This window comes from Ambystoma mexicanum, chromosome 6p, assembly GCF_040938575.1.
Source record: "Ambystoma mexicanum isolate Mex_15411 chromosome 6p, UKY_AmexF1_1, whole genome shotgun sequence".
NCBI lineage: Eukaryota > Metazoa > Chordata > Amphibia > Caudata > Ambystomatidae > Ambystoma > Ambystoma mexicanum.
Genome location: NC_090935.1, coordinates 1,153,281,372 through 1,153,309,323, shown reverse-complemented (window position 1 = coordinate 1,153,309,323; position 27,952 = coordinate 1,153,281,372). Strand labels below are relative to the sequence as shown.

The 27,952-nt window shown below is 44.1% G+C and overlaps 1 protein-coding gene across 2 annotated transcripts in view; it reads right to left on the bottom strand.

Moving 5' to 3' along the window:
* The window catches only part of LOC138510252 (tight junction protein ZO-2-like), a 515,365-nt gene that overhangs the window by 172,719 nt on the left and 314,694 nt on the right, over positions 1-27,952 (bottom strand). For both annotated transcript variants that reach the window (XM_069625772.1, XM_069625771.1), the window contains exon 5: positions 16,406-17,180. In XM_069625772.1, the coding sequence (XP_069481873.1) occupies positions 16,406-17,180 (775 nt within the window). The remainder of the gene's footprint in view (positions 1-16,405; positions 17,181-27,952) is intronic.

The window sequence follows — 27,952 nt, the reverse complement described above, 5'->3', positions numbered from 1 at the left end:
ATCTCCTGGTTGTTGTACTTGCCGCCATTGCTCTGCTGATACTGTCAGCTGAATCAATGCCCGTCTGGAGGGATTCGCACATAGCGTCTTTACCGTCCTGTATGATATTCAGGAACGCCTCCCTTTCTTCTCCCTCCGGGATGCAGTCAGCCGCTGTAGAAGCACACTCCCAAAGTGTATGGCTGAATCTAGCAAGGGTGCAAGTAGCATTAACTGATTTTAACGCCATGCTACATGCCGAAAAAAACTTTCTCTGCCACAGCATCATAGTTTTTATCGTCCCTGTCCTGTGGGACGGTAGGATAAGCCGTCTTGACATCAGTAGAAGATGCTTCCTGTACCACCAGACTTTCTGGGGATGGGTGTTTTGACAAAAACTCTGGGTCTGTAGAAGATACCCTGTATTTTGTAGACAGTTTTTTATTTACTGCCGGGACGACATCTGGGGTTTCCCAGTTCGTCATAATCTTCCTCTGAAGAGCTTTATGAAAAGGCACCACAGGATCCTCCTGTGGGCCTTTGTCAAGAATATCCGTGAGGTCATCTTGTTGGAAAGATTGTGAAGGTGCAGACCACCCCATAAACTCTGTGATCCTGGCCATTAAGGCTCTATAGGGGGTTTCAGCATGCTCCCCCGGGTCTGGCCTAGCAAACTCCACCCACCTCAGGGGAAGTGTCTAACCCACTTGCCTCATGTAAGGAATCATGAAGATCCTTTAACCTGCGTTCTTCAGAGGAAAATTCCTCTCTAATTGGGGTTACATGTCCCTGCAACTCAAATGTGTCTTCCTGTTCAGACAATTCACCCTCTTCCATAATTGAGGACATAGTTCTCAATTGTTCTGAACTCATAAAGGGTGTAAACCCCATTTCCAAGGCAGAGGGTGCCGAACTTGTCATAATCGGCCTTGAAAACGTCGATGTCGTCGACGCCGAAGGCTTCGAGCGTGGCGTCGAAAACAAAGGCGGAGGTCTCGATGACCTCGACAGAATTGGGATTCTGCTCGACAATCTCGACGCCATCGTCATCGAGGACCTGGGGATAGTCACTGGGTGTGTCGTAACCGTGACTTTTCTTGGCGTCGACGCCAGTGTCGAAGCTGGCGTCGAGTCGACAGACCCGTGTGTCGAAGGTCCCTTCGACAACGGCGTCGAAGACACCGACCTCGGTGTCGACGGAACCTTCGTCGACGGCACCTTCGAGGAAGGTTTTGAGGTCATAGTCCTACTCGAGGGTTCAAGACGCGCTGAGAGGTTTCCTTCGCCGGGTACTGCGACTCGTGGCGTTTTTGACCTTCGGGTCTTTCGACCAGAGCATCGCTCTCGGCAGTCTTCGAGGGGGGTCGAGGCCGCTTTCTCGAAGACGCTCATCATATTTTTGCGGAATTCTTCCCATTCAGCCAGGGAACTATGTTTCGTGGGGCAAGGGATTCTCTTTGGAGAAACAGAGGAAGAGGAAGACGGAGAAGGGGATCTTCGACGTCTCCTCTTCGAGTGCTACGATCTCGAGGAGTGATGGGACCCACTCCGAGACCTGGAGCGCGAATGGTGACGAGGAGATGAATGTCTCGACTTCGTCGAGGAAGAAGAAGCTTTAAAAGTCTTACCTTTCTCAAGCTTCCCCCTACGCTCCTTCAGGGCCTTAGCTGTCATGGACATACAGTCCTCGCACTCCGAACAATGGTGTTTAGCTCCCAAACACCACAGACAAACTCTGTGAGGGTCAGACAGCGACATCTTTTTCCCACAATCTTGGCATTTTTTGAAGCCGGATCGAGGAGTTGTCGGTTCCGACGAAGACGCCATCGAGTACGGTATCGAATAACTCGAGGTAAATAGGATTAACCTGACAAAACTGAGCAACGGTATTCCGAGGCACTGAGTAAGCGCGGAAAAACGGAACTGAGCAACGGACGCTGCGCGCGGCCTTTATAGGCAGGATGACGTCGATACGGCGGCTGTTGAGGGACATCGACTCGGAGCGTCCTCTAGAGAAAAAATTTCCGAGGCCAGCAGAGCTGGAAGGAGATATCTAAGATAAGGAATACGTCGGAGGACACAATCCCTTCGAAGAATAATTATGTCAGACACACTACCCATCTTCAACATCATACGGGATGAAATGGACTCATCCATTGAAACGCTGAAACACCTCGTGATTGATTGCGAAATTACAAAGAAAAATAGAAACATCTACCTCACCCAGTTGGGGGAAAATCTTTGGATTTTTTAACCAGATGAACTATGGAAGAGACTGATCTCCGGCGAAAATACGAGATGGACCCAAGCTCTGGCAAAACTTATTGAACTCGCTTTTGACCAGATAAACCGTAATAAATCAGACGGAAAACCTGTTATGGGACCGGAAGCGGATTGAAGCGAGTAGAAAGTAAAGGGTGTTCAAGGTTCTTGACCTGACAGGCTAGTCGGGCGAGGTTCTGGACTTTCAGTCTCTGACTTCGAGTTTCGTTCTTCTAGTGTTTGGCAGCACTCTGAAGATAATCTGAAAATTTGACAAAGCTTAGTTAACTGAGTAAAGTTAAAAAAATAAATAAATAATAAATAAAAAGAAGTAACGAAAGGACCCACCCCACAAAGCCGGTCCACTGGGGTGTGACAGTTGTGGCTGTCTGATAGCGGCACCAAGAGATTTGGCTGCAGCTTCTCCAGGTTCTCATTAGCCTTGCTGCCAAATAGCTGAGTGCTGTCAAAGGGGCATGTTGAGCAGTATGGACTGCACGTCCAGTGCAAATCCAGACTTCCTCAACCACGCAAACGTGTGCATCACTGTGCTCGCTGCCATGGCTCCGCTGGTGCCATCTGCTGAGTGCAAGCCTGACTGGATAGACTCACATCGCAACCTTTCCATCCCTCACAATGTTCAGGAAGCCGCCTCTCTTCCCCTTCGGGAATGTGTTCAGCGAGATGCAGTCCGCAAGTGCGTAAGTGGCATTTTCTGATTTTAGCGCAATGCTTACAGCAGAAAACACCTTTTCCACCATTGCGTTGAAATGCTCGTCGTCACCATCTGGCAGTATGGTAGGGTATCCTGTTTGCTTGGACATGGAAGTAGTCGCTTGAACAACTACACTTTCTGGTGCTGGGTCTCTAGGCAAGTAGCCTGGATCACTACTTGAGGGCCTGTACTTTTTAGTGAGGTTCTTGTTGACGGCCGGACTTGTGTCCGGTGCCTCCCACTTTGCTTTAAGCCTCTTCTGAAGGGCAGTGTGAAATTGTAGTACAGGGTCCTTCTGAGGTCCCTTATCCAGAATGTTGGTAAAGTGGTCCTGTTCAAACTGAGGAGCAGGTCTGCCCCATCCTAAAAAGTCAATCACCCTGGACATTAGCTGTCTATATGAGGTATCTGAATACTCTGCTGGGTCTGGCTTGCCAAATTCCAGCACTGGCGATGTATCTATGCCACTTGCTGACTGTAGATTTTCATAAAGGTCCCTTACTCTGGATTCCTCCGAAAGGAGGGCCTCAGGAACATTAGGTGTTCCAAATTCTAATCCAAAAGGAGGGGTATCCTGGTCGGGTGGCTCATGCCCTTCATACATGGAGGACTTTAAAAAAATCCTTTCTAGGGAGTAGCTTGTTGGATTTCTCTACTTCCTTCGATGGAATCGAAGGTTTCAACACTTACGTTGTTGATGAGTCCGACGCAGATCGCGTTGATGGCTTCAACGGTTTTGGCATTGATGGAGCCCTTGAAGGGCTCGACCTCAGACTCGATGGAGTCTTCAATCGATGAGGACTGGTCCTGTTGTCGAGTTGAGACCTTGACCGTTCTCTGGGTTCAAGGCTTCTCAGGCTTGTCTCCCGGGCTCAAGGATGTGCAGGATTTGGACTTAGCCCTTTCCTTGTTGGCTTTTGACAGCACAACAGGAGCATGGCTTTTTGTGTTCTCCTTTCTCAAAGATTTCCAGTATTTTTTGGCTGGACACCTCCCATTCAACAGGAATCACTGACTTTGCAGGGCAGGCTATTTTCCGTGCAGGGGAGGAATTGGACCTATAGTGCCTTTTCTTCATCTTTCTCGATGAAGATGAGGTTGGGACTTTTCCTTCGAAGAGAGTGCCTTTTCAACAGTGCCGTTGAAGGGGATTTTGTAGTGGGCCTACCGCTGCTGATTTCCCCTTACACTCCTTCAAATGCCTTACCTGTCATGGACTGGCAGGACCCACAGTCTGCCGTCTTGTGCTTGACAGAAAAGCACCACAGACACACTCAATGTGGATCTATAGTATACATCTTGGAGCTGCAGTCATGGCACTTTTTAAATCCGGTCTTTGGGTCAATTAAGCCGATGAGGGCATTTCTCAATGTGTCGCAATTTCTGAAGAAACTAAAGCGCACCGTAATTCTCAGAGAGTTAGCCATCACGGAAAAACAGAACTGAAGCCAACAGGGAGGCCCTCGAGGGACATCGAGTCAACCGCATAGATTCACAGCGCCCTATGCCAACACATTTTTTCCCAAAGCAGCTGAAGCTGAAAGGGAAAATATCTAAAGAGGAGGAATATGTGGGAGAATACAATCCATTTGAAAGGTTGGACAGAGGCACATAGCTTCTTCCAAAATCAGGCATTGATAGACGGGAGCTCAAATGGCTGGATCTGAGGCTAAATACTTCAGCTGCTGGCAGAGGATATGCTTCCCATTGGAGGTGATCAGGGACAAGCTATAAACACAAATCAAGCAGTTAAATTATGAAAATTCAAAAATAGATAATTTATGATCCCAAAAGTACTAAAAATAAAAAATACTGTACCAGATTGTGAAATAAATCAACTGTACCTAGAATGAATAGCGGGACAGTGAAATTAGAAAAAGTAAATGGGCACAGTCAAAATTAAAAGATGTGTGGTTAGGATACACTATGCCTGCATGTGGCATAAGAACCAACCTACCTCAGATGATAGGACACACTTCTGTATTTGTGTTTGTACACGTTTCACAATTAGCAATCACAGCCAGCTCACAATTCACAATTGGACAGCCGACTAGTTGACCCAATCGGAAGCTAGCATGCAGCCGAAAAACAATGGTCAAAGAGAAAACATGGAATCAATCTCCTCACTGTGCTCTGCGATGGGGGCTGTTCTGGCTCATGGATGAGATGTGTTGATCAGTATCTTTTTTTAAACGTTATGCTCATTTGGAAAGGAAGGCTTTACCCTGTGTACCATCGTGTGATGGTGGTAGTGGTGTGCTCTTAGGAAATGTACATAGCACCACACACAGGACATCAAAATGGCTTCAAAAGAAAAGGCAAAAAAGGTTTTGAATGCTGTGGAGTCCAGCAGGACTGTAGTGGTGGCTATCACCCAGCTCATGCACTGCCAGGATGCCCCAAACGTCAAACTATGGACATCCACAAGGTAGATGCTCCAAGCCAAATCGATTAGCATTCTTTCAGTGGGAGAACCCATGTACACCCTCGTCTTGCCTGCATGTGGGGAGATGTTACTTGGGTCTCTGACCAATTAGGAAGATTTATAGCGAGACAATGGGTAGGTGTTCAGTTATGGAGTCTCCCTAGGTTTAGCCTAGTTCATGGACATTATACTAGCAGTATTTCATGGAGTATTACATTTACCATTTAAGTGGGAGGACATTTGGACTCTTCTGTCCACTTTACAAAAGTGAGGCTGCATCATTCCAGACCCTATGTAACCTTTTCCTATAGTCTACATACATCAGGGGTAAAATGTATAAGCTGCTAGCTACTAACCAGGCATAAAAGGTCACTCTCCCCCTCATTTCACCTGCACACCACTTATTGCTTGCCAAGAGTTAATTACCGCTACCTAGTGGAAAGTGCAAATTTTGAGACCTGCATATAGTAACATTAAAAATACCCTAGATCGTGTCCCATCTAACATGTGCCCTATACTTCGTCACTTAAGGCTGAATAAAGATGGTCCATGAGGTTTCTGGTCGGGAACAATCCTGCAGCAAGTGTTCTCAAGGTTGACCCGATTTGCCCTGAATTTTGTGGTATTCCTGAACTGCAAAGCACATGCATAATCTTCTGAAGTGAAAACAAGAGGATGGCACTCTAAATCATTTAATGCCAATGTCCTTAAAAAACAATTTAATTAATTTAATCTTCTTATGTTTTATTTTTAGTTACCAGTTGCATTTGTCCTTGGGGCATCTTTGCTCTGCAATGGTGCATTCACATGTTTTTCTTGGCTACAAACAGCTGAAATATCAAAACAAATAACTAATACAAACCCAAATTCATTTTTGTTAAATCCTTTACTTTAACCATAAACACATCCCTGAGTCCAAGTATCTTTCATTGATTTAATCAGATTTACTGTATATGCCAAAAATCTAACAATGTACAAACTGCACTTGCAGCTCTGATCAGGGGCCTACATTGTACTTTCATATGGAGACTATAATGTGATGGCACTGTACTGATGCACCCAATTGATTATTTACTATGCGCTTATACTCAAGTGTTTCAAAGCGCAACCATGCATGGGAGGGGAAGACATAGGGAACACAAGACAAATGATCTTACTAGGCATGGTACATTCAGATTATGCAGGTGGACAGAAACAGGAAGTGCGTGGGGGTGGGGGCCAATAGGGACCAAGTGCACTCAGTCCCGTCAGAACATTGATTAAGTGCACAGAGATACCACTCTCATGGGTCGTAACCGTAGTGCAGTAGTGCTATGGCAAGCGCAAGGCCTGGTGGCAAGTGCAGGAGACTGGTGAAAAAGCTTGAGACCTGTGAGGCTTTGAAGGTACACCAGGCAGAGAAACTGAGAAGTAGAGGAGAGAGAGAGCGACAGAGCAGAAAGAGGTGGTTAGCAGGGGAGGGGGGAGAGAGAAGGAAGAGGCGAAGAGGAAATTCTTGAGGAGTTTCCGGAACTTAAGGATCTCCGTCTCAAGACGGAGAGAGGCAGGGAAGTTGTTGCAGAGGGAGGCACCTGCAGTGGATAGATATCTCCCCCTAAGTCGCTGTTTGGAGAAGCGGCACACCCACAGAGTGTTGGAGGAAGACGAGCGGAGGGCTCGGGAAGGCGAGTATGGAGACACATATAAAGTATCTGATGATGAGGTGACCCTGAAAAACAGTCTATGGCCATCTAGCTCTCATCCACACCCAACGTCAGCCATTCCCTGAGGTATCCAAGGTACACATCCATTCTAGAGTCATACACAAAAGTGTGAACCTTCTTAAGCAAGAATATTTAAAGAAGAATGCTACAGGTACCCGTACAGTGTTTTTGGTTCAATAAACAAGCTATAGTTAAATGTTTCTTCTTAAAGTGGTTTGGCATCAACATGGAAATTGGTGGTGCTGTAGGCTGAGGCTTCAATACAGTTCTCCCACTTAATCTAGAGCTACCTAAAGATGTACGAATACAGAGTTACAAAATCAAAACAATGACAGAGTATTGAAGCAAGATCAAAATAAATCTGAAGTAGTAAACAGAAATGCAGAAAGACTACTGTCCAGCAATCAAAAGCAATGCATTACTGTAAAAAAGTGCTTCTTCCTAAACACCAAGTGAACACAAGCGAAAGCTCAGAGAGATGCTAACAGTTTGTAGTGTGAAAAAAGCGACAAAGCAGAACTATCCAACAACACACAGGAACAGCTGAGTATTTCCTCTCCATGAGAATGAGCTCAAAATGAAAAGTTAGTACCATGGGAGTAAAAAGAAAAGTCTGTCCAAAGAAGACACAGATGAAATATGCTAAAAGTCAGACTACTAAAAAGCTCCTAGGAAGCACGAAAAGTAGGAAATCGCATCCCCAGAATATGGGACCATGCACACTGGTGTATTAAAGAGCTTCCTGTGCATTAACGGTGCCAGATCTCTGATCCTGGGAGTCACCAGTCCTGGAACAACACTTCTTGACTGGCTCATGAGTCGTAAAGCTCCCCCAGCAACATCACAAAGTTAAATATCAGGGTGCCATTTTGCATGAAGACATTCCTGTATACCCCACATCATGATTTTAACAAGATCATCAAATTCCAACCACCCCTTCAAATCAACCATTGGGTGTAGGTGTCCAGAATCCCACTGTTGGCATGTCTAGACTACTGAAATGGAGTCTGCACCAGACTCCACAAAACAGACTGCAGAGTGTCATTACATTTCCAGAAATTAGACCATGTGGAACCTGCCTTGAAAGAACTCTACTGGTTGCCATGGTATTCTAGAATTAAAGTCAACATACAATGCTCTACTTGCAAGGCCCACTTAGCATCATATGGATGCCTGCTGAAAGTGGTATCCCATCTGGGACAGGACTATGATCAGCCAACTCCATTGTAATCCACCAACAAGTCTCCAAACTGCAGACGGCAGAATCCTTCGGAGCTCAGAGCACTACTCTCTGGAATGTGCTTAGCCCATCCTGAGGGCAGAACTCAACCACCTGCATGCGTGGAAAGTCTTGGAAAAAAGAGCTGCTACGACAGACTTTCTACTGAGGGGCACAGAGTTTAGCAAGTGAGTAAAACTGAATAGTGGGGCCTCACTTTCATGTGGTTGGATTCAGAATATGACAAATGCTTCTACAACTAACAGTGTAATCCCATAGTGCTCTGAAATGGTCATGAGACAAAATGGTCCAAACAATGTACAGTAACGCCCCCACCCCCTCGCATTGGGCTGCAGCAACCTTCTTCCCTTACCAAGATGTCCCTCTACTGGGAGGCACGAAATGTGGGCAATTAACATCACTGCAATGAGAGCGTGGAATTTAAGGGGCCACCTGTTGAAGCAAGAAAATGGAAAAGGCTTTTCTCTTTACTTAAAGCGGCCATGCAGATCATCCAAAGTACCCTTTTTCAAGAGGCCATTGCCACATTACATCGTCGTGGTCTTTCATTCAGTGTTTGGCCAGGATAGGAAACGTGGTCTGCCCTTTTTTTGGGGAGCACACTGGTTTTCTGAGCACTGACTATGGAACTTGTAATATATGCTCCTTTATCAGCCCTGTATGTGATAAAACATCTGCTATTGTTCCACTACTTGAGGTCCGGGGTTCACTGAAGAGCAAGGGAGGGTTTGGGCTGGATCTGAATATTTTCCTAGAGAAGAAACACACAGATGGCAAGGCCCCACCACCCCCACCTTTCACTGCAGTCGCTGGACAATAAATGTATGTGGCAGACATGTGAGAATTCCTCAACTGGGAACAAACAAGGCAAAATAACCTGTTCTAGGGGATGATGCCCCCTCATGTAGGCCAACAATCCGGTTGTATCTCAGTTTCCCTTACCAGGAGCTGTGCTGCTTAGTCTCTTCAAGCACAGAGTAAGGGACCATATCTGTATTACCCTACTAAGTTAGGGTTAAACACCCAAGCATTCCAGCTTTTGCCAAAATGCAAGAGCCCCCTCTACTGAGACCCACGTGTGACATCACACCCAGGGAGATTTTACTCAAAACCAAATAATAAAACTGGCTACTTGTGACTGATGGCTGGCGTAAAAAGGGGCTCTAATGGGAAGTCCTGCCTTTGTTTTTAGTTTTTTGCTAGTCTGGTTTGATAATTCATCCAGGAATCTTCCAAAAAAACAGAATATATACTAAATTCTAAATAAAACAACGAAACTTCCTTGCAAACTCTTTTGCATCCTGTTGTAATAATAGGAACACAATTCATTAGTCCTACGGACTATATGTCATTGAGACCATTGCAAAATGGCGGATGCGAAATTACATCCCACCAGCTAGTCCTTTTGTTTGAGTGCATAGAAAAACACTCCAATAAAGCAGGCTAAGACAAGCAGCGCCTTAGAAGCTTTAAACGTGTGCGCGAGATTCCGAATTGGAGCCTCGCTGCGACGCGCTGACCGAGATGAGGCAGAAGGTAGGATTTTGCTCGCGTGTTCAAAATATGTCATTTCTCCCCGTAGTAATGATTAGTCATAAATGCCTACAAGTCCTAGAACCCCCCCATGAGACACTCTAGCGTGCCGTACATCACAGCACGAGCAAAACAGGCTTTCTAGCATGGACCGTAGGTTATACATTGCGGCATTTCAAGTAGCATTTCATCTGTCTCCATGACCATATATTTACAGCACGGGAAGCGGAGAAACTGGGCTCCATGCAGTTTCGAACACTTAAACAACCAATACGGCATAGCACACAAGCATTGCAAATGTCCAATGGTTTAGATTATATAAGGTTTATGCCTACTCTTGATCTGGAGGTTGTCTAAAACACCATTGTAGTATACAGAAACAATAACATGCAAACAGACTCTGAGACGAAAGAGGATAATTCTTCCTTCTATTTTCTCTCTACTCTATAGCCCACTGTGGACAGCAACTGAGCCTGCATTAACATTTTTGTGACCACCAAGAAATTAAATAGAGAGAAAGTCAATGCCAAAGTCTCTAAGGTATTTACCAAACAAATTATGGTCTGGAGGTACGTGACAGTATATGTGTGTGGATATAGTGGTTTTGCCCCGCCTCTCCCTCCACCACTGTGGGGCCCGGGCAGCACACAACCCTACCCCCACACATTTATGAAATGCATGGAGAGAGGCACTGTGAGTGTGGGGTATGCTTCACACAAATGGGTGCAGGGCTACCATTGACAAATGTCTATGCACAATTTAATGGGTGTCTAGCATTACTTGCACATGACAATTCTATAAAATGATATTGCCTTCCGAACACGGCCCTGAAATAGGTCTTTATATTACCTAGGTGGGATATGGGCTACCGCCACATCGGGCAGATAGAAGACTGACTCACAGGATAAGAAATTGGTCCTGAAGAAGATAATTTGAAAGATATACATCATCGAAACTGGTCAACCTCAGAATTCATGGATGTCCCGAAAACATAGGAGACACATGCCAAGAACAACCCACTTTTAATGCCTATGATCTACATGATGCAATAATGGCTTTCTATTCAATAGATCAAAATTTATGAAATGTTCTCTGTAACCAAGTCGAAAGATGTCTCCCGATAAAAAGATGGCGATATAGATCTAGCCGAGACATCAGGAATACAACGAATATTTGATATTTTTATCACTCTTGTAATTTACGCTTGCCTTATGCAAGCACATAGATGGGTGGGGACAGCACACACTACGGAGGGTGAATAAAGCACCTGAAATCCCCCGTTTTATACTCTCCCAAAATCTCATTTTTTAGGCCTCTTGTAGGCGCCTTTTTCTGGGAAAGCCTTACAACACTCTGGCAATACTGATCAATAACCCATTGTAGGGTTAGGGTCAGTTTTCCCTCCTTATCTATCCTCTTTTAGATAGTACTCCACTCTAAAACTAGGGACAGAACACACTGCAGGGTAAGGGTGTTTTTCTGGCCAGGGTCGGAATAGGTAACACAAGATTAGTATTGCCAACCAAAGACATTTTTATTAACAACCACAGCCCTGTTTCTGTTTTGTGTAATATTGCGATTGAATGTGACAGGTCTCTATACCCATAGAGGTTGATCCAAATCATAATTTGTTTTCCCCTTGAGTGTTTTTTACTTGGGACTGTGGCCATACTACATGGGCTTCTCCAAAAAGGTCTATTGTCCGTTTGATAGCCATAATGAATCAGAACTAGTCCAACAATTAATGTAGAGCAGCCACGCTTTTTCATTAAGACGTGTACAGTAAGTGCATATATACCATCACAGGTCCATCAACGCCAACAAATTCAGTGCATACTCAATGGCCATGCTAGAATGTCGTCTGGTGCACCCATTTTCATGTCGGATTCAGGAGAGTTAAGGTAGCTGCTGTTTCCATCCACAGTCCGATCCAAAAAAGCATTGTGGTAAGCAGAGGTTACATCTTTAGTAATGAGAGTGCAAACATCATACTAGAAAAGGCGGTTGGAAACCGAGGAGAAAGTGTTCATCTCCCATTGTACTTATTTTTCGTCAAATGAGTATGAAAAGAATGGAGATGTACATATAAATAACAATGGGAATCAAATTAAATGGAATCCAATAAAATTAGGAAAAGGTAAAGATGCAGCAGAATTAGAACTTAGAATATTTAATGAGAAGATAAATGAAAATTAATTGATAATGATTGAAGCATTCGAACAAGTTAATGGTAAAATTAAGGCAGCTATATCTCAATTGGAAATATGTAGCAACATATGAAAGATGGAATATGAATCATAACTATAAGCCTATGTTTGATGAAAAAGATACATGAAGCAAAAAGAAAATTGAGACTCACTATTGACAAACTTAAACATGAAAGAAGATACTACTAAAAAAATAAGTGAAGTGAAAAAATAACATAAGAAGTGGCTATGGTGACATAAAATAGAAATAAATGATATTTGGAAGTCGCTAGCAGAAATGTCCAGAAAAATAATAATAATCAAGGGATATGGTCTGTAATTAATGGAACAAGAAAGAAAACTCTGCCATAAATAGTGTATGTGAACAAGATTGGATTGAACATATAAAATAAATGCTAGGGAGTCATGAAGAGAAATAGGAGACTGAAGAAAAGAGGGAATGGGAAAACAGACAATCTGTCGCAAATTTGACAAGCTTGATCCAAACTCTACCTACTTCACGAGCAACAGGCCCAGATGGGACCTGTAATGCCCTACTAAAATTATCTTCGGTGAAATGGGCTGAGGCTTGTGTATGGGCTGAAACACTTATGTATAGTGGCGTTATAAATGCCATTTGATATAAACTGTTTACATGGATTGGAAAACATCTGGAAGTACCAAAATCATTGCAAGAAATTTCGATACTGCTGATATATAAAAAAGGATGCTAGAATGATCCAGCTAACTATAGATTACTAGCAATGCTAGACATTCCGGAAAAGGTGTTTGATAAAGTACTACTGAAAGAATTCAATCTATGGATACTAGAAAACAATATATTCCCTCCCAATCTATACGGATTTAGAGTGAAATCCTCAACTGCACATGAGATCACCATTCTGGTATAAGCAATAGAATAAGCATGGTACAGGTTACAGTTGTCAGTTTATGGAGCCTTTATTGACTTCTCTGTGGCGTTTGATACTATACTTAGAAAGAAGTTGTGGAGAAAACTAAAAGAATGGGGTATTCCATTAGGACTACTGACTATGAGAACATTATTATACTGAAATACCGCAGGTAGAGTAAGGTTAGAATTTGAAGGCAAAGTTTCCACACTGATTCCAACCAACCGAGTAGTTAAGCAAGGCTGTAATTTAGCTGCAACACTTTTTAATTTGTATCCGGCAGACTTACCTTTAGCATTTGGAGCAACAGATTCGAATGATGTGAAAATTGGAACACTTAAATTAAGTTGGCTAGGTTATGCGGATGACCTCCTGATATTGGATTATACACCAGGGGGTCTTCAACAAAAGTTAACTGCATTAGGCGAATTTGCATCAGATAATGGCTTGAAAATCAATATAGGAAAAACAAGGCGATTGCATTTCTAGTGAAAACTAGCCGAGCCAAACAAAACAAAATGAAATGGCAAATAGCAGACCAGGAAATTGAAGTGGTAGAATCATATAGATACCTAGGGGTCATTATTGATCACAAACTAACTTGGCAACAATGGGCCAAGACCAAAAGTAAATATACGACTGTGGTAATGGCTTTGAATAATTTTATAGGAAGACAAGGTGGCTATTCTCTAAAGACAAAATTAATGCTATATAAAGCAAAAGTGATAACTTGCTTGTTATATGGTGCTGAGATTTGGGGGAAAACATTTGTAGGTGAATTAGCAAGATTTGAGGGGAAAAATGTTAGATACTTCTGAGAATGCCCAAATGCCTCCCCATGCAAAATATCTACTTAGAATGTGATTTGTTGTGTGTAACTGATATTTTGGAGTACAAAATCGCTATGCTGTATGCTAAACTGTATAGACTTAATAATGCAACACTTATTGTGGAAGTAATGAGAATATTTGACCCCATAGAGAAAAGATGGGTGATGAATACCTTAATGCACTTGAGGAATACCCATCTAAAAAGGATAAAGAAGAAGGAAAATATATGAATAATATACTCTATTGTGCGAATGAAGCACTTACTGAAAAACGCAATACATGAAGTTAGCCAAGAAAGAAATATGATATATTTAGCAACTAGTAAATGTTTATCCAATATTGTAATGGAAGAAATGAATTGCCCAAGTATCAATATGCAAACCCTGACAGTAAAACTGTAAGAAATGATCGGTTATTAAAATTCAATACAGCAGATACTCTGGAAGTTTTAGGAACAAAATGTGGAATAACGCATAAACAGATGGTGTAGACTGTATGGAGACTTAATAATTGAATCAGCTGAACACTTGATATGTCAATGTGAAAGTCTTCTTAATCTAAGATTGAAATTTGTGAAGACATAATAAGTATGATTTGAATAACATGGAAGAAATGTGGATCAATCTCTTCAAGGGTAATATTAATTTATTTTTTTATATGATGGATTTTTATGAGGTATGTTTAAATGCTCTCAAAAATGTATCTGATGGTATTTTACATAGAGAAATTTTACGGAATTGAGATATTGAGACTGATTTTAATGTAATGTTTTAATCTAAAATTGATACAGATGTGTGATAATTGGAGATGTACTGTTTTTAATTTAACTGGTTGTTTTTATTTTTTCTGTTATTAAATATATGTAAAGTCTTGAATGACTATGAACATATTAAATAAATAAGCACAGGCTAAGACCCATTGGCCCCAGAAGGAAGGGAAATTTATTTTCCCTCAGGTAGCCTCCAGGCAAACATATTGGAAACTGGGTATGTGTTTAACGAATGGTTTCGCTAATGACCACTTATTGGAAATAGCAGCACATGTGGCCAGAAAACTATTTTCAGGAGCTGTTATTAGTGGTTCTTCCATTTCCTGTCTTGGTCATCATTTGGTCTGCCACATCAGAATGTTCTGCGCTTTCTTCATTTTCAAGGGGCTGACTATATTACAGCTACCAAGGATTTATTTGAAAAGGCCGTAACGTATAAGAAAGAGTGCGCTCAGTGTGATGTGATGAACATGTTCATGTGGGAGCAATTTACTAACAATATTCTATGCATAGGTTTCATGATCTTCATCGGTTTGCTCAACCACCCTTTCCGTTAGTTACCTTATTGGTTCTGATCCAGTGTATGAATGTGTTGCTGCTTTCAGGTTATGCTCTTTATTGTTTCCATTGAGTTTGAAAGAAAACATGATTATCATTGTGAAGGCGTGGTGCAGAAGCATAATCCTTTTAGTTACCCTTTTATCCCCTTGTCACTGACCTCCAACTAAGGAGATACACATATATACCTGCCAGAGAACTACAATTGTGTAAACACCTTTCAAAACACCGCTGTCAGTCAAAGATTTGTAAATAAGTGCATCCAGACACTTGGTCTGCATAGAACTCTGTTGAGTCAGACATTGCCAGAGAAGCGGGCTTGGCTAGGTTCTATTCTACAGAGCACAGAGGTATGTGATAACCCACCACATGGGCTAATATTCATTTCTTGACAATATGATGCTCCCATTATCACTTTTAGACAGGCATGAATGCTATCCTTTTTTAGGTCTACCAGTAATAATAGCTTGCATATTAAATATAATCCCTTCTAGCTACATTTTATGTCCAGCAGCAGTATGTCAAATAATGAAAATATATGTGTTTCAACATGAATAAGAAATTTACCCTTTAATAGACCACACAATTTGTACATACTTTGGGGCTTGCTAGCACTATATACATCTGTCTGCACAATGCAGACTTAGTATGCCCCAGATTACTTCAGATGCTTCTGGTTTTCTTCCTTCAACCTGAAGGGCAATACAACTACCCTCCCAACAATATACTTTGATACTGTGCCATTTAATTAATTCCAGCATTCTGGCCATTTTATAAAATGAGCTTCACTTTTTTCTGTACTAAAAGGAGTTCTCATTTTCTTTCCCTGCACAAACAGAGGATCTGCTTTCCTTCACTCGAGAAACTGCACGTTTTTGGCAAGCGTTTTAAATTTCGTCAAAGCAGGAGATTTTCTGTGTCAATTATTCAAGGGTAATATAGCACCGGCATTACGAATGCATGGACAATGGGGACTGATCAGCAGTCCAAATTCGAAAGAAAACATCTTTTTTTGTCACAAGCAATCAAAATGGTCATTGCAGAATAGACATTTGGAACAAATGTAGCACATGGCAGGCATTTCACAGTATGAACTTAATAGGGCAGAGGATATTTTTTATTCATTGGATTGTGAAAGGGAAAAGCCCTATTCAATGCTTGCCACAACATTGAGACCATGGATGCAACATTTTACCTTAAGTAACCGACTGCAACTCTTTGCTGCTTACATAGTTAGTGCCAACATGGTAACTAAAGCGGCCTATGAAAAATAGATATGGTAATTCCTACTTACCCTCATTAGATTTGGTTTTTGACAGAAGAACGCTGACTGTGTTCTCATCTCCTTCAACTTTAGATGTTGGCACATACGGTCGACGAGATTCAGGGGAAGGACTGCGTGAATCAAGCCTGTCATGACTGCGGCTCCTCTGCACTTGCTTTTCATATTTTACATTTCCAGCAGGCTTCCGATTGTACCCGCGTTCTGGGCTGTAGTCATCAGCATAGCCACGCTCAAAGTGCTCATCCCGGTCAATACTTCGGCCACGACTGCGATCCCGTCCATATACAGGCTCCAAATCCTTATCAATGCTTCGACCCCGACTGTGATCTCTTGGATAGTCGTGCTCCAGCTCCCTGTCGACACTACGCCCCCGGGTTCGTTCAGTTCGATAATCATGATCCAGACCTCGCTCCATGCTCCTGCCACGGACATCCCTTGGATAATCAGAATCCAAGCCCCGGTCAAGACTGCGACCACGAGCATGATCCCTTGGGTAACCTGCATCTAATCCTCTTTCGATGCTCCGCCCACGGCTTCCATCATGGCCATAGCCTACGTCCCTCATACGGTCATAGTTGCGACCCCTTTCTGGCTCTCGTCTGTAGGCCCGGTCAGGACTAGGGTCCCGGCTTCGTCCTGCAATGCCACCTGCCCAGCTCCGCTCACTGAAGGATGCACTTCTATGGTCAAACTCTGCATCATCATCCATTATATCAAAGATCGGTTCAGCCAAGACCGGTTTTCTGACAACAGCAAGTGGCACTCTCCGTGGTCTCTTCACTACCTGTTGACAGATTGAAACACAACTCTTAGAAGCACAATCATTGTCAAATTCCACTCTAGACTTTTACAGTAACCATCTTTTACATTTTGGTCACTAGATCATAGTAACCCTGCCAAGCAGGCATTTCAACAAAACCACAAGAAGAAAAGAAGGAACTCCATAAGGTTGGGAAGTCATCTTCGGTTATATTCATCCCAGAGGATTCATGATGATCCCCCTCCTTGAAGCCTCCCACTAGTACTATTATTATCCCATGACGCCACTTCATTGTGAATCATCAGAGTGTTGCCCAATCAGAATGTAGCATATCACAGCAGAATAGGAGTTTCCTTTCTTAGTGGAGCATCTCTTGAAAGGGTACAGCCAGGCTTCAACAGACTTCTAAAAGGGACTAAAGAACTGGGACATTAAAGGAAGGCTGAAGTGGTGGAGAAGAGTGGTCAGGCAGGCGGTATAGTTTAATTTCAATACTAGAGGCATATCATGTAATCGCTTTCATGGTTTTATTTTTTCATTATGAAAACCACAAAGTTAAAAAGGTGAATACAATATCATTTTTGGTTTCGCTTTTCATATCAGACTAGTTGTTCGAAAAATCTCTATTATTTACATTACTTAAATAGAAGAAACATACTCTAATTAATGAAGATAACTGGAGGAGATGTGGGGAGGGGTGTAGAGGAAACCAGTAATGAAAGGAAAGCCGTGACAATGGAATGATTTCTCCATCTTCACTAAGAACCAGGGGAGCATTAAACAGTCCAATCAGAACAGGAGGAGCTGTACAGCGATGGCAGCTTCTCACTTATATATGCATTCAAATAACAAAGTTAGGGATCTTTCTTGGCTGCTTGGAATATAAGTGCAGCTTTTTGTTATATAAACTCTGCTTTGCTGGAAATGCCACATTTTAACATAGTTGAACCATGGGCCTTTTCTCTGTGTCATACTGTCATACTTTAATTACCAAATTCCTCTTTAAGGAAATGTTATATATTCCCCATTTTATTTTCTGAATACATTCCATTTGATGTTCTCACATAGTGTTCAGTTATGCAGAGTTTCTGGATAAGATTTCCTTTCATCGTATGAAGTTCATCTCGCTTTCCCTGGATCTGTATTACCTCCCTGAGGTGCATCTATTTTTATAGGTTTATTTCCTTCACCCTGTTCAGGACCATTGGTAATGGTCGGAGTTGCCACTGTGAAAGAACATAAGAACTCTGTTATTCCACCAGTTCAGGCTCCTTTACATTCACTAACACACAATAGACATGTATTGCTGCCGTTCCTGTCCTTTGTTCTATTTGAAGTGGTAAAGTGGTTTCTTTCGCAGTAATGCATCGCTGCCTGCACTCTAAAATTTCCAGCACAGGGGCCACTGTCCTCAGATCACTTGGTTGAATATGAAGACCCTACAGCTCTTCACCCTCATCCTGCTGGCAGAGGTTCCTGCCAATTCTATGCACAAAAAGGGCCAATAAGAGGATAATGAAAAATAAAATACAAATCACAATGTGAAGCAATATTTTCATGGACAAACAATTTGTTTTTGAAGATCAACGAAATTGACCATAACTCTACCCAGATCCAGGCTGCTGGACGAAGCAGGTACAGAGTCTCATCCCTGCAGTTGAAGATGTTTCTCAATGGTTATTATGGGATGAGGGGGGGGAATCATAAAACTGTGAAAGAAATGATGGATTTATTTTGTAATTAGGTTGTGCCATGATCAAGCAAGTTCAGGTACTGGAGCACAGTGGAAGATCAAATCTTGCTTTTGCTAACGCCACTTCTATTTGGCTGCGGTATGTAGGTGGTTCATAGTACAATAGGAAGTAACCTAGATGGACAAAGTGTTATACAGAAATCCATTCTTTTAAATCTTAAGCATACACACACAGCCATGAGTCAAGTGTATGGTTATCAGAGTTCTAAATGGGTGTGTGTTAGTGTTAAACATGTTAAGCATGCTGAGTGACTGATCAGTGCACGATTGGCTAAGATTTCTAGAATGGACTGCTGCGGCATGAGCTGGTTGAGGAAGGATGTATTGGTGGGTTATGTAAGGGCATGAACTAGTTAGTACTGGCCAGCAACTAAGACGACGTTGAGAAAGAAGTTACCTTTGATTTACCGGTAACTATAGCCGGTTCCTTGGACGTTAATCTTATAATTTTATGACAGATTAAAATACCAGTTTGACGTGGAGGAGTGGACAGCAATGAGAGAACCCACCTCCCCTCAGAGAGAAAACTCTGCTTTGTTTGAAGGTTTGCTTGTTGGGCGCTTATACAATAAGATTATACTGTTTCAAAGCGCCCTTAGGACAGGGAGGGAGGGAATTACAACACAATATTAAGAGCAGAGAGGGGAAAAGGGGGAGGGACGAACCTATGCCTTGTGAGCATTCAGAACGTGGAAGTGCAGAAGGAAAAAGGAAGGTGTAAGTGCAAATCTCCAGGGGAGAGGGTGTGCAGATGCAAAGTGCTGTGGATAGGCAGGAGCTACGGAGAATTGGGATGGGAGGTCAAAGCCCCGAAGATGCATAAGGGCCAAGGACACCAATACAGCACCTGTGATATTAGCAGAGGAGAGAAGGAGGGAAGGAGGATGAGTCTCTTAAGGAGCTTCCGCAATTTGAGAAGATCCTGTTCAGGGAGAGGGAGAGGCTATTCCAAAGGAGGGAGCCCACAGAGGAAAGAGCGACCCCCCTGCCCTCGGTTTAGCAAAACGCTTTACACACAAGGAGTTGGTGCCAGAGGAGCGAAGTGGTCTCAAGGGAAGAGTACTTGGTGAGATAGAGTTGAGGATAGTGTGGTCCCCTGGCCCAGACAGCCTTGCGGATGACGCAGAGTATTTTACTTTAATCCATGCAGCAACCGGGAGCCAGAGATGTGGTCCCTGGGCTTAAGGCCAAGGATAAGACTCGCTGCCCTATTCTGGATAAGTTGAAGGGGTTGCAGAGTGGAAGAAGGCATATTCAGGAGGAGGTTGTTCCAGTAGTGAAGCCTAGCAAGAAGCAGGGCTTGAGTCAAATTAAGCTGAGGGAACGTGAGAAAAAGGAAGAATTCCTTTGAGTAGAAAGAGCGGATAGTCAGACTTCTTGGTAATGTCCCCAGTGTGGTCCTGGTGCAGCAAGAAAGGAGAGCCTGGACAGAGTTGGTTGGAAATGGCAGAGTGGGATACTGTGTACTTCCCGCCAGTATTATTGGGTAGCCAACAGTGGTGCTGCTGTGTCATTTGGCAGGGAGAGGAGCTGGTGATGAGTGGTGCAGCCATTGAACTGGTGCCAAGATCGTCCAGGGGAATGGAAAGTGGTGATGACGGTTGAAGCAATGTGGCAGGGATGTGAGCCACATGCCCAGCACAAATTGCCCACATGATGCTACTGAAGGTGAGGGTTGAGCTTGCAGTCAGTGTAGGACTGGTGGCTTGAAAGGAGAAGGGTTACAGGAAAAGCTGACTGGCCACTAGGTATGGTGGTGTTGTATGAGCAATGAAGGAGCCTGAGCTGCTGCCACTTTGGATGCAGCAGTTATCCATGCCTGTAGTTGTGCAGCGTGGCCTTGTCCATGTTGGTAATGTGGCATGTAGGGGATGGCAGTGCAAAGCAGCCTTATCTGAGTTGGTAAAGTGATCTGTGGTGGATGGTGGCGTGTCAGAGGTCGGAACCAGCACAGGCATGAAATGAACCCCAGGAACACACTAAAACCTTGGTGGAAGGTATTATGTTGTAAGGTGGATGCTGCTTTTTGGAACACATCCATGACGGCCTTGCCATGCATACAGGGTATGTGCAATTAAAGATTCCAGGGAGGTTAGACCACAAGTGAAATTGTTGACACAGATGGCTTGCTTGGCCATGGATATTGAGGAAGGACATCCCAGCATGGATATTGTAACTTTAAAAGAAGGTGCTGGATGTTGTCCAGTGCTGCTTGATAGTGTTTTCACAGAGCCACTTTTAGGATTGTATGGCTTTTATAGTATAAGTTCTGGATGTTACTAGAGGCTGATGGAAGAGAAGACTGGGGTTTAGGGGATCCTCAGGAGGAGTTGGGGGGTCAGGGGGGAGTGGAGTAACTTTTCTGAAAATGTTGGGGGGGACATGACATTTGAAGAAAAGTTGCCACAGCCAAATGAATGGTGACAAAATGGTGTGCCATGAAAGTTGGGGGGGGGGGACAAACACCCCCGTCCCCCCCTAAAATTACGGCCATGGGGGGGGGGTTCAGCTGGACAGAGGTTTGGGTAGCCGTAAGGCGCTCTGGAAGATTGGGGATGTTTTATAACACTTTCATATTATTTGGACAGAGGTATTGAAAGTCCAGTGATATGGTTTATTTGACCTGTGTAGCACCGGGTAAAAGGATAAGAGACTGCTTGCACATCTGCATACTATGATTAGTATGAACATTATTCTATACTTGATGTTCTCCTGAATGGAGGGTGCATCACCATTCTTTGTTTATGAAACTCTAAACAAACTAAATCTGATATTTCCAGGTGGGTGTTGTGGCAGCATAGAATGAGGAGTCTGACCAAATGCTGGCATAGAGTTTGCTATAGACATATTTATGTGATAATCAAACCTACCCATCCATCCATAACTAGAGGTGGTTTCCCTACCTCAAAGTAAAACCCGGGCAGTCAGGAGGTTTGTAGTCAAATCAAAAGTCCACTGGCCTAGTCCAAACTCCTATTCTATCCCTGCACTTAAACCCAAATCCTAATCTAAGAACAAGTTATTTCTAGCCAAGGAGAATGATTCCCTTCTCCTGGTTATGAGCCTCTCAAAGGTCAGCGTTCTGTAAACCTTCAGGAAATGTTCAAAGTTCTCCAAACAAAGGAGAGGTTCCAAGGTTCACAGCTAAAAGAAACGAAGTTCCACAATATCCATGAGGGATTAGGACGACTCCATTCTCCTATCTTGCTCTCCAGTTCTCTGTAAGCCTCTTCCAGGCTATCTTATTTTCAACTTCTTTAACAAATCTTTTAGTTTGCTTCAAAGGCTTCTTCCGCCCTCTACTTTCTCTATTTCTTTAACTTTCCCCTACTGGGACGAAGAAGAGGCTTGTCATTTGCCCTTTGGTCTTTCGAGAGAAAAAAAACAGTGTCTCTAGCACAGGGTTGGAACAAAGAATTCTCTTCCTCCTCTTTTAGAAAAGACTGGTGTCTGATTGGTTTCAAAGTGCACAGACTCTTGGCGGGATCCGGTGTTGACAAAAAAAAAAGACAATCTCTTGCGTAACTGTCGTGTATCTCAAAAGGTATCTTCTGGCTCACAGGTACAGACCCTGGAGGATGGCAGTTTCCGAACTATACACCAGGAGGATACGGTTCTCACCAAGGATGCTCTTGAAGACCTCTGGATCTGGGAGTTGATGATCTTGGGGACAACTTCCAAAGGAGCTTGAGACCTCGATTTTTGGAGGCAAATATTTGAGCACCAGCTCAAGGGTTTAATGCAAGTCTTTTATGCACTCTATTTAACCTTTTCCACTGTACTGAGTTGCAACTCTGCTTGCCTTTTTGCTACTCCATACGTTATTCGACTTTCACTTACATATCCTGTGGCTCCCTCCCGGACATTCTCCGATTCCAGTTACCTGCTTCGGGGGGAGGGACATTTCACTGGTTTGGCCTGGGGCTGTTCCATGCCGTTACATTTCTTCCCTCTTCTTTCGCTGGTGCCCGCTTGGTTTGGCCTTGGCTATAGGCAGTTTGGGCACTCTGTGCAGACCAGACTGCCCAGGCCTTTCCATATAGTGTATTGTTCGCATTTCTGGATGTTTCTCATGTAATCGCCTATGCGACTCTCAGGTAGGCCAGTTCATGAGGTTTCGTTGCCGTTCTCAGAATGCACAGTCCACCCACCGCTAGTCACGCCACCACCACACTGTTTCAATTATGCTGGCTCACGATCGAGATACTCCCTGGCATCCCACACACACTTCACTCAACCTCTTCTTGATAGGTTCCCCGTTATGTCCCCAGTCTACCTCCCCCAGGCTGGTAGGGTGCTGGACCAGTTTCACCTTTCTTCGGTCTCTCGCTCACCCTCCAGTTTCCTCCGTCTACTGCTGTAGAAGTCCTGAAGATATGCAAGATGCTCTCTCCACTTTCTGCTGCTACTGCCGACACCCTGTCAACATCCACAATGCACTTGTGTGTTCTGACGAACCCCACCCTGCACGTCGGTCTCCTTCTCTGGACCCTCTAGTCCTTTCCTTCGGTTTCTCCTTCAAGATCTCCTTCAGTCTCACCATTGTTTGTTTCTGACCAGTTTATAGAACTGGCACCGCCCCAGCTTAACGTCCATCTCATCTGCATCAGCTGTGGGGCCACGCTTCATGCTTCCCAGGTTTGGGTGTTCTCCTTCATCTCAGTTGTTGCTAATGCTGTTAGTTCAGAAATATTACATAGCCCACCGTTTTGGACTTCAGTGGAGTTGTCCAGGCTCGAGGTATCTTCACTTGAGGTGAGGGGGCAGGGGGTATGCAGGACACCTTTGCAGCTAAACATCTTTGTCCTGAGGTGGGAAGTCGCTCCCTATAAAGGTCCTCCCCATTTTACCACCCATGCCTGCTAGGGAAGCTCTCCCCCTGCAGTGAAAAGGGACACCAGCTGAAGGATCGTCACAGTGTTGACTAAGTCTTAATGGAAGTTAAACAGAATTGCAATGCAGGAATTGTCTGTATGTATGCCTGTGTTGAGTTTAATAAAGTGCAAATCTCGCTGTGAAGCAACAGAGTGCCTTCAACAAAGAATTAAAGCAACAGGGTACAATAATATGGACATAATAAACTGTTGGAATGGAACATTGATTGTTATGGCTTATGCATTATGCAAGGGAAGAAGAGGTACACATTAGCCATTGGTAGAGGAACAATGTTGGACGCTGCAGGGTTTCCCTAATGGGAGGAAAGTGGACTACTGCTATTCATGGGCAATAGTGTTATAGTTAATAGAAATATTCGATTGCTGGGGGGAAAATTGAGGGTTCTGGTAGTTCTTAGAAATGTGGTAACTAATCATGCATTTTGCTGTTTCCCGGCTGAGGGTTATCAATGCCAAATGGGGAAGGAAATGTATTATGGAGTAGAGCCTGATATTCTTTTTTTTATTTAATAAGGTATTTTATTGATTATTATAGCCATAAAATAGAAAACAAAAACTAGGTCACAACCAGTCGGCACAGGTGCACAACAGAAATATACCTCCAGGTCCACACCTTCCCTCTAGCCCATCACAGTACACCACGTCCCGTTCCACTTTCCCCTCCCCAAACGGTATCAGCCACCTTCTTCCCATCTCCCACAGATTTTGTCCGCCTTGCCAGATCAGCCTCTGGCAGTGTAAATTCAATGTTCAAGGGATACACAATAAATATGTCAACTTGAGACTTCCATCGTCCAACGGCGGTGCATTCCGGCGCTCCCCGTAATTGTGCAATCTTCCGTTTCAACAGTCTCACCGCCATGTATACAAACAGTTTTTCATATGGATTATACGAGTTCTCGCTTCATATACTTAACATTAATTTGGGGTCTAGTGGTAAATCTGTGTTCAACGCTCTGGACAGCTTGAGGCAACACAACATTGCACCCAATAGTGCTGAATCCATTGGTAGCTCCAGAGGATATGCATGAAAGATCCCCCTCCTCCCCACACCACAGACATTGTGAGCCATGGATGCGACCCCATCAGAAAGTCAAGGTTCTGGGGTAGTATAGCCAGTGTAGAATGTTTAGTTGCCCTAAGCGAAGCTTGGACAATATAGCCACCTCCGTAGGGAACATCAGGGTCTCCATTCACTCTTCGGCTCAATAGGCCCTACCTCCCCCTCCCATCTGGTCTTAAGGGTGGTCAGCTCTGGGGCGGCAAATGTGGTCAGGACCTGGTACATGGTGGAGGTAACCTTGGTGGTGTGTTCCATCACTAGGTTTGTCGCCAGAGGGGAGCATGGTGGTATGTCGGGATGGTTTGCCATTTGCGTGCGTAGTGCATGTGCTATTTGAAGATAGTGGTAGAGTTCCCTGTCTGGCAGGCCGAACTCTTGCTGTAGTTCTGCAAAGGGGGAAATTGCACCCCTTTTAACAATGTCACCCATAGTTCTAATCCCCCACGTCTCTCCACTTGGGCAGGACTGGCAATGCAGCTAGTTCAGGCAGCAAGTCATTATTCCATATGGGTAGGGCCAATTTTAGTTTGTTTCCCCATCTAATGTACTTGGGGCAGACCTCCACACCTGGATCATGTGCCGCGCCATAGGAGAGAAGGCATTCCCTGCAGCACATTGTTATGAATACTGGAGTGGGGGGCCAGCCTTCCATTCCCTTATCCTCCACTCGGCTGTGTGGCAAAGTAGGGTCCCTATGTAACACGTCATTGGTCACGGTCATCTGGCTCACTCAGTAATAGCTCCGGACATTCGGAAGCCCAATCCCCCCTCCCAACATGAACGCTACAATGTAGCCAACGCTATTCGTGGCCGTTTGCCACCCCATAATAATTACTGCAATGAGTATCTTTGTGAATTCCTCCTCTGGAATACGCAAGGGGGCATTCTGCAGAACATATAGTAGGCGCAGTAGGGTCAGCATTTTTAATAGGGCATCCCTCCTGAACAAGGTCAGCAGCAGGCCCTTCCAGTGTTGTACATCTCTCAGGAATCGGTCAGTGACTGGATGCAAGTTATCCTTAAGGTATGATTCGTGGTTTGTTGTGATTTGGATTCCTAAGTAACGGATGCTATGTCTTTCTACTTGATACGTGCAGCCCACCAGGATCACGTGCTCTACATCTTGGATCGGAAAGAGAACAGATTTATTCCAATTCAATTTTAACCTACTATAGGTTTCATATTAAAGTAATCGTTTTGTCACTATGGGGCAGGAGTGAGTTGGTGCACTCAAGCATAGTAGTAGGTAGTCTGCGTATAACAAGACCTTTTCCTCCCCTCCCTGTGGCCAGCAGAAGGCCTGCCATGTGATATCTCGGTGGAGACCCATACCAGTGGTTCTATGGCAATGGCAATCATTAGTGGGGATAGTCGGGCACCTTTGTTGCATTCCCCGTTCCAACAAGAAGGTTCTAGATACCCTACCATTCACTCGGATCTCAGCAACAGGCGACTCATACAAAAGACAAACCTAGGCCATGAAGCCACCCCCAAAACCCATTCTGTCCATTATATCCCAGATGCTATCCCACCACAACTAGTCGAACGCCTTTTTTGAAATCAATCGCTAAGAGCGCCAGTGGGTCATTCACCATTGGGGTGTGTTCAAGTGCTAATTGTAGCCGCCGAATATTCATGCCAGTAGATTTTTTAGGCATGAATCCACATTGGTCGGGGTGGATAAAGGGATGACATAACTGGTAGCAAGCAAACAAGCATACACGCATCCATACACATGTCTAAATAAAAAGAAAAAATGAACATAAACGTACCTTCTGCATTGGCCTACGTGTGGGTGCTGAAACGCCCTGCTCCAGGCTGCTCTTTCTGTATGTGCGAGGAGGCGCAGGAGCTCCCCCTCGCACATACAAACATGCAGTGCCCCAGCCAGCATTTCCAATGAGCTATGTAATGATGGCGAAGCAAAACGCCCCAGCACTTGCATGGCTCAGTGAGCATGTGCGGCTGGGGAACTAAACTGAACTGTCAAAGGGAAATAGTGTGTACCTTTAACAGTTCAGCCAGCCCAGGAGCACTCCCTTAGCTGGAAAAAGCAGCTGAAGGAGTACTCATTGTTTCACTGGGCTGGCTCCGTAGCTCCTCCATAAGGGTGTGGGGGCCCATGCATGGGTGCCCCCTCGCCATTATGGATGAGCCGCCATGCTCGGACAGGCCTATAGGGCAATGCCTGTACCAAAAATGCAAAATGCTAGTGTGGGCCAGTCAAAATGGGCCACCTTTTTGGCCAATGTGGTCCAGTTTGAGGAGTTACTTCACTATGCAGTTAGTAATTTTGACCATTGTTGCTGAATAAATATTCTATAAATATCATAATATACTTCAATGTTAACACAAAGCACCCCCTTGGGTACTATTCAAACAGTCTGTGACTAAAGGAATGCATATCAATTTACAACTGCGGCCCACTTTTTCATTGGTGCCTGATACCGTTTCATGCTTCAGCCCGACCATGTGAGCCGGCCCTGCCCATTTCTTCCAATAAATAAATAAATAAATAAAAAAGATTGGTCTTTTTTTACATTTCATGCGGACCTCTCAGGGCCCCGGTCCCCTGCGGGGGCATGCCCCACAATTTGAATACCACTGGTCTAGTTCTCCTTGGCCGCTATAAGCGACTGGTGAGCCCGCGGGGGAGTTCAAGACAAGGAAGTCAGTCTCGCATCTCATAGCTTTCAGTTGTAGCTGGGCTTTTCTGTGGGCTGCCACCCACAAAATAATTCCCCCCCAGAGTACTGCTTATAGCCCTCCCACAGCATTACAGGGCTCTCCACTGACTCCCCATTGATTCCAAAATATGCTGTTGACCTGGCCTGGATATGTTCTACGAAGTCTGGAAGCTCTAGATAGTTGCTAGTCAGTTGTCAGTTCGGGGTTGGCAGCAATGCTTTACCAAGTACGTCAATCACCAACAGTGAGTGGTCCGAGGTCCCCCGTGCCAAGTAGGATGCGGTTTGCATGCTATAAGCCTCCACAACCATGAGAGAAAAAAGTAGTCGGATCGGGAGAGGGACACATGGACCCCAGAGTGAAATGAGTAACTGCGCTCCGAGGATGCAGCTCCCGA